General features: G+C 54.4%; 1 protein-coding gene and 1 pseudogene across 1 annotated transcript; one reads left to right on the top strand and one right to left on the bottom strand.

Moving 5' to 3' along the window:
- LOC112885351 (LOB domain-containing protein 24-like) lies at positions 1–892 on the top strand. Its single transcript, XM_025950985.1, has 2 exons — positions 1–195; positions 518–892. The coding sequence occupies exons 1-2, from the start codon at positions 1–3 to the stop codon at positions 890–892; spliced, it is 570 nt and encodes a 189-aa protein (XP_025806770.1).
- A 4,528-nt stretch (positions 893–5,420) lies between these two features.
- On the bottom strand, positions 5,421–7,738 carry LOC112885350 (annotated as a pseudogene).
- Positions 7,739–7,971: the final 233 nt, after the last annotated feature.

Below are 7,971 nucleotides of genomic sequence, written 5' to 3'. Positions count from 1 at the left end.
ATGTCGACGAGCTCGAACACCGAAGCTGCTGCAGGTGCCAGCCCGGGCATCAGGCGGTGCGCCGCGTGCAAGAACCAGCGCAGGAGGTGCTCCCAGGACTGCATCCTCGCCCCCTACTTCCCGGCATCGGATCCCCAGAGATACGCTTGCGTGCAGAGGGTCTTCGGCGCCAGCAACGTTGCAAGGATGCTCCAGGTAAAGTGATCGCTAAGAGCCTGACACCAAGAATGCACGAGCATTTTCCTTAGCAGTAGAGGTTTAGAGGTTTAGCATTGAGCATTAGCACGTGCAGAATTCATGTATAGAAGCATTGTAGAATGGTTGTTCTTTTTTTTTTCCTTTTGAGCGAAACACTGCAGAATGATCTTATATTTTTTTTTTCGAATTTAAGAACGATCTTACATTTCCCTCTTGATAAAATATGAGCTCAGGCGCATTGGCTAAAAAAATGAATGATCTTACGTGCATTTGCTACGTAGAAATCAAATAATGGTGCGCCATTTCTTGTCTTGTGCAGAACCTCCCAATCCACGAGCGCGGCAAGGCGGCGGACATGATGGTGGTGGAGGCGCACCGGCGGGTGCAGGACCCGGTGTACGGCTGCGCGGGGATCGTCGGCCGCCTCCAGGGGGAGATCAGAGCCGTGCAGTGCGAGCTGGCCAGGACCCAGGCCCAGATCGCCGTGCATGCCGCCGCGGCGGCTCGCGCGCGGTCGCCGGTGGGCGCCGCCCAGCTGAACGCGCCGGCACAGGCCGCTCTGACTCAGCAGCAGCAAGAGCAAGGCGATGCGCTGGCGATGCAGCAGGACCCGTTCCATGGGTTGGATCCTCTGCTTGTCGATGATTACGGGGTGGATGTTAATCTGGTTGATGATGAGATGAACACTGACTAGGCTACAACTGAAATGATCCAGTGCTTCAGCTCAGAAGAACTGAGATAGTCTTCATCAAGTCTAATAATATAAAGGCAGTACTCCCTGCTAGTTTTGTACTCATCTCTACACGAATTACGTACCAGTGAGAGAATTTAAATTTCCCCAACTCCCACTTGTATTTAAATGGTTTTAAGATTTTTAGAGCAAAGTTTAAGCACAATATCAGAACCAGTTCAGAAATCACTCAAAATATAATAAACCAGTTCAGAAAGCATGCACTATATAAACAGGAGAGACCAAAGCATAGGAAGCGAGAACCGTCCACCGCGCCGGTAAACGCGGGCGAAGCTGGCTGCCTGGCGGCGGCGGCGCCAGTCCCCTGGTCCAACGGCAGCGGCAAAGCCTAGTACACCGCTTCAGAGCCCTTGCGACAAGAGCAGGCAGGTTGGCTCCCGCGAATCAAAGCAGAGATGATCCGTCTCCTCCTGCCGCCGCGGTCGCGCTGCCAGTTCGATCGGTCTCGGCGGCTGCCGCGCTCGCCAACCGGCACGAGTGACGAGACCGACCAACGCAAGGAAGATGTGCTGCTCGCCTGCTCTTGCGAAGACACCTCCTCTGTTTCGTTCGTAGCTTGCTTGCCTCGCCGGAGATCCGCCGCGCGTTCCGCGGCCGCCGCACAGAACACGCGCGCCAGTTTCCTGCCATGGCATCACGAAGAGGCTGCGCGGGGTCGACACGGCGACACACGCTGGCAGCACAGCACCCATCGCCTCCTGGCTCCTTACCGCGACAGAGCGCCTGCGGCGATGCAAATATCGACGAGCCGTGCGCCGGAGGACGCCAGGGTGACATAGAGGGCTGGACCATTTCTGAACTTGACCCGGAAGGGAGCTGTCCCCGACTCCTCGTCCATCCTTTTCACTTGCCCTTGTTTATTCCAGCAGGCTCTGCAGCCAGACCGGCCGGCCGGCCATGGATCGACGACACCACCAATGCAAGGCTCCTCGCCAAAGTCAACTATGCCTCTCGATCAGCACCTGCACAACAAAAGCAGCCTCCGTTTTCCTCTGCTGATAGATGCTGCTTTCTAATTGTTCACCTCTTCTGCTTAGTATGATGTCGTGCTGTCATGCTACTGTGCAGGCAGGCCCGTCCCGTGGTCAGGGACCTCCTGCAAGGCTTGGCCACCGACGAGTTGTTCCAGGTCTGAGATGGCCTACCGGCATAGACGACTGGATGTCTAGATCGACCCCAAGCTTTGTTAGAACTAAGCTTGATGATGAGCGGAGTGCGTGCGTGTGTGTGTCTAGTGCTTGTGCGGGGCGAGCGCGGCATGCCCGGCGAGTGTGCGCCGGGGGTGCACGGGCATGCGTGTGTTTGCGTTTGAGTCAGGTCGTGTGGGCATGCGGGCGCAGCTGGCTGAGTCGTGCGTAGCATGCATGTTGGATAGAGTCTTAGGCGTGAAAGCAGGGAGAGGCCGGGTCGTCAGGGACGCATGCACAGCGTGCGGACGAGAAGGCCGGACCGTGCAGATCGTGGGCGATCGTCGGGGTGCGCGGAGGTCGTGGCTCCGTGAGCGTGTGTTCCCCTGGGCATAAAAGCCTGTGTACTCCTCCTGTAATCAGGGCCGAGTCTAGCTTAATAAAGGGCCAACATACAGAGCGTTCGTCGCTCGGGGCGTTCGTCGCCAAATCCTTGTGTACTGTTCATCTTCCTCCTCCCGACGCCGCGTGTTCTCGAGTGTGCAAGCGACAGCCGGCGTCCGTGAGCGCGTGAGGTAGATCGAGAGTGAGCTAGGGGCCCAACAATTGGCATCAGAGCCGGTTTCGACGGAGGCGCGCTGGTGGTGGCCGGCGGCGTGATGGCGTCGAGTGATGACGGTGCGGCGAGTTCGCTCGGCCGTGTGTCGGCCCGCGCGTGATCACCGGATGGAGGCGCTGGCGGTGGATCGTGTGTCGATCCTGCCGAGCGTGATGCGCTCGACGGCGTGTGTCGCCGGAGCCAGAGAAGACGGCGTTTGTCGCAGGATCGAGGAGCCGCTGGCGGAGAAGCCCAGCGTGTGTCGCTGAGGGAGTCGCCAGCGAAGAAGACGAAGTTCGGCGTGTGTCGCCGAGAAAGCAGATGGTGGCGCGCGGCGGCGACGTGCGGAGCGGCAGCCGTCGGCGCGGAGGAGAAGCTGTGCGTGTGTGGAGCGCGACTGGCCGTGTGTGCGAGCCAGAACGCGGTGCACGCGTGTGTCGGGTGCGGAGGCGCGTGGGTGCGTGCAGCCATCGTAGGTGATCGTGTGGCGATCAAGATAGGCGTGTGTGCGCCGGACTGCGTGTATGCGCGCGCAGCGTTCGCGTGGGTGATCGTCAGAGCGATCAGTGGAGCGGAGATCGTGTGGGCGATCGGAGCTGTGATCGTGCGTGCGATCGGGCGGCAGCAATCCGTGGAGTGATGCGCGTCAGTCGCGTGGAAGACGGTGATGGCGGAGTCGGGCGGGCTGGAGGCGTACAGCGCACAAGGAGCCGGCCCGGGAACGCGTGGACGTCGCGCGGACGTGGTGGCCGCACTATGCGGATCATGGCGAACAGCGGTGATGCGAAACGCGGCGGCAATGGTGGTGCACGCGGTGCAGGAGACGACGCTGCACGCGGACGTCGGCGAGGATCCAGTGAAGCCATGAAGACGAAGGTGTCGCCACGTCAAGCTTAGGGGGGTGATTGTTAGAACTAAGCTTGATGATGAGCGGAGTGCGTGCGTGTGTGTGTCTAGTGCTTGTGCGGGGCGAGCGCGGCATGCCCGGCGAGTGTGCGCCGGGGGTGCACGGGCATGCGTGTGTTTGCGTTTGAGTCAGGTCGTGTGGGCATGCGGGCGCAGCTGGCTGAGTCGTGCGTAGCATGCATGTTGGATAGAGTCTTAGGCGTGAAAGCAGGGAGAGGCCGGGTCGTCAGGGACGCATGCACAGCGTGCGGACGAGAAGGCCGGACCGTGCAGATCGTGGGCGATCGTCGGGGTGCGCGGAGGTCGTGGCTCCGTGAGCGTGTGTTCCCCTGGGCATAAAAGCCTGTGTACTCCTCCTGTAATCAGGGCCGAGTCTAGCTTAATAAAGGGCCAACATACAGAGCGTTCGTCGCTCGGGGCGTTCGTCGCCAAATCCTTGTGTACTGTTCATCTTCCTCCTCCCGACGCCGCGTGTTCTCGAGTGTGCAAGCGACAGCCGGCGTCCGTGAGCGCGTGAGGTAGATCGAGAGTGAGCTAGGGGCCCAACAAGCTTACGGCGTCGAGGAACTTGGTGGAATCAGAGGCGGAGAGGGAATGAATCCATAATCCAAGAACTCCAGGCCCTGATCCGTCAGGCACGTGGCCGCTGCCGGAGCTACGAGTGTCGGCGCCTCAACCAAGCAGTAGCCTCTGAGCGGACGGACGAGGCCGCGAGAGCAGGGTCCGACCAAAACCAGGGGTGTTTTTGCAAATATTTGGATTGCGATCCGAACCAGGAGTGTATATGTAAAGTATAGGGATCTATATATAAATATTCGGATCGTGATTAGTAATCGTAACCCAATATAGGGGTGTATATGTAAATATGTGGGGTTATCCCTAAATATTACCCGCCAGCGACATTGCAACCGTAGCGAGCTCCTGCTGTCACTGGCGTCCCGCCGCCGTGCCTTCTGCACTCGCCCGCCATCGAATCCACGCGCCTAGACTTCGATTCTTCCGGGTTGGGTTATCCCATGCGCCGCCGCTCGCTGGCCGTGCTTAGCTTCCTCGCCAGATTACACTGCTCGCTCGGCTCCATCAGCTCCGACCACCATCCCGGCACACCCTGGCAATTCTCGCTCATTACACTTGCAAGGTGCCAGTCCCTCCCCTTACTCAATCCATGATTGCCATCACCTCTCTCGCCGGTCTGTACGTGCGCTTGACTAATGACTGGTGTGCCGGCAGGAGCGGCGCTCGAGGTGCTCGACCCTTTGCCTACAAGGAGCACCGAGTGTTCCCTGCCTATCTCGCTTCCCTACTGGCTTTCTCAAGTGCAGTATTCTCTGTTCTTTCTCATACATCAGTGCAAAGACATGATCGCTACTGTTATTGCTTCTCCATATCAGGCATCACTGGTGTATTTCTGATCCTTTAAAGCAATTTGTTTGAGGCAGGCTCAACAAACTAAATTTCATTTCCATAGGTAAGGATTCCTATTGCATTTAGCGAGGCCAAACGCAAGGAAGGCGACCGGCTAGGCCGAACTGATTCTACTGATCCCCCATCTAAACTGGCCAGGTACTGCGAAATTATTCGGAAATCCAGTCAAAATAACATGAGTTCCTCCACACACTTGTCCTGCCCGGCACTTGTTCGGTTTAATTCTCCCCCTATAGTGTTCAATTATTCACCACTCCTGATTCACAAGACCACAGCTCGCTGTCGCTGCTCGCAATTGCTATACACTAGAGGCTCCAGAGCAGAGAGCAACACATACATACCATGCCCAGGCGAAACATGCCATTATTTTTTATTTTACAACTAATTATCAACCACCTGCAGGGGCACGAAGCTTGCAGTCAGTCTGCTGGATCTATGCTTTCGTGGTGGTTGGGCCGGCGTTCAAGCTCTCGAGGTACCGTTCGACGACGTCGAGGCCACGGAGCTCCTTGACTACGGGCATCGTCGCTGGCGCATCCATCTGGAATGTGATGGTGGAGTTCGTGGGGCTGGTGCAGACCGAGAACTCTTTCCTGGCAGCCCTGATGGCCTCCCTCATTGCGCACTGCGCTGAGGATGCGAGAAGAAGCGGTGGCTCACCCGACGCTGGTAAGATCCAGTCAGTTTGTCAGTCGGCCATTGTTGGTGAGCTCAAGTTGCATTATTGTCAGTTCTCAATAGATTGACAAGGTCTGCAGAATGTTCATGGGAATGAAAAATCGTGTGAAGAGGTTCACCTTTCAAAGAGAGGACACGCTTCTTGTCGTGGGCGCTGTTGATCAGCTCGACATTGAATTGCTTCGGGATAGTGTCAACTGTGGGGATCTTGTATGTCCATGTGCCGTCATGGATGACCATGCCGTTGGAGTTCGTTGCATACTCCCCATTTGTGAAGAAGCCCACTCCTTGGATGAATGTGCCTTCGACCTGAGTGAATGAAGAACAGTCTTCAGGTCTTCAGAGCAGCACGTTTCCATTGGTGACGTTTCTGCACAAGCAGTTCTTATTTGGCACTAACCTGGCCAAGGTCTACTGCAGGGTTCAGGCTCTGCCCGCAGTCGTACACGAGGTCGCTCCGTAGGATTGTGGTTGCTCCTGTCAGGACATCAATCTCAACCTGTGATGAAATTTTTAATCACGTGTCATCATTGAGCAGGAATGAAGCTGCAGCTTCCAACAGCCTGACTTGGTGATTACATTTGCAGTGCTATTGTTGCAATTTGTATCAGGAACACCTCACAGATGCCAGCTCCGTAGTTCAAGTAACTTGGGACTTTGGATCAGGAGTCCAGTATGCTTGTGCCGATATAAGTTCACACTGTCCATACTTGCCTGCAGATGACGAACAAATGCCATGAACAATTGGAACAGTTAGGTGGTGCGTTCGTCACACTTATTTGCTACTGATACCAATTGCAGTATATTGATGATGGAAAGGAGGGAGGCAGAAGATTCAAATAACTGTAATTCTAGGCATCTCTACCAATCAGGTTAATTGGCATGTTACCGACAAAGTTTGTTTTCATAAGGTTTATTCTCACCTGAGCAATCAATGCACTCCATTCCATTGTGCCAGTCTTAGCCTCCAGACTCTCCTTTATGGGATTAAGCCTTTCAACAAGTTCAGTGCACGACCGTCGAACAGCTTCACAGCTATTTTCAGAAGTGTTGCTCCCACCAGTGAACCCTCCCTGGATCATGCTCAGTGAGTCGGCCTGGATAACCCCCATCTTGTCGAGGAGGTATTCACCGCCATCAGGACACAGCTTTCCCAACCCAAATGCCGTCATCTGCTTCACTTTCGTCCACAAGCCTTGGCCTATCTCAATTCCTCCAACCGCGACAGCAATGGAATCATCATTCATGGACACCTTGCTTGGAGATGGACGGAGTTTTACCTCATACGTGATTGGCACACAAGAAATGCCGCGTTTCTCCACTTGTTGCTGCTATTGATTGTTCCACTATTGTAGCTCTGCACTGGTAGTCTGGAGATGACGCTAGCTTATCGAACATGGAGACCAGGCTGTAGGTAGAAGCTTCACATGCACTTTTTCCATAGAACACTGAAAGGCTGTCGAAGTCATGAAGGTTCCTCCTCCTGATGGTGTTAGTGTCGAACGAGAGTGTCGAGGCAACATGCTCAATGATGGATTCTGCAATGAAAGAACCCTGCACATGTCCAGGAGCTCGCATTGTTAATTTGGATGAGACATTTATCTTGCAGACCTTGATGTCAAATGCAAGAGCGCCCCAGTTGTACTTTTTGAAGCTGCCTATGCTAGCAGACGGCAACAATGCACTCAAATCCAGTGCTATTCCAGCATTAAGACCAAGATCGAGGTGTATGCCCGTGATTTTTCCATCTGTCTTGAACCCAACTGAGTACTTCGCCTTCATAGGATGTCGCCCACCTGCTATTATCATGTCTGTCTTGCGATCAAGCTACATCTTAACAGGACGCCGCAGCTTGAATGCGGCAACGGCACATGCACATGCAACCTGACAAAGAGGAAATTCTTGGTCATTTCTAACACATTTGCATTTCAAATAGTCTTATGTTGAGACCATGAACTTCAGCTGACTGTACATTTGTATTTGAAGATATATAAGATGTTTAGCAAAGCAAAGCTCTAGTTAGTCAAAACTTACATGCATCGCTTTCATTGCCATTCCGCCAAAGCCTCCTCCTACTCTACTGGTTATCACACGGACATTGTGAAATGGAATGCCAAGGCACCTTGCAACCACATTTTGCGTGATCTCAAGCAATTGCTTTGGGGAATAACCATTTTCCGGGATACAAGTCTACAAACAGAGAGAAACCTACACGAACTTACAGTTGTTTTGGCAAATAACCATTTTTCGGGGTACAAGACTACAAACAGATAGAAACCTACACGAAA

The sequence above is a fragment of the Panicum hallii genome, chromosome 3, assembly GCF_002211085.1.
Source record: "Panicum hallii strain FIL2 chromosome 3, PHallii_v3.1, whole genome shotgun sequence".
Taxonomy (NCBI): Eukaryota; Viridiplantae; Streptophyta; class Magnoliopsida; order Poales; family Poaceae; genus Panicum; species Panicum hallii.
This window is presented reverse-complemented; position numbering and strand designations above follow the sequence as displayed.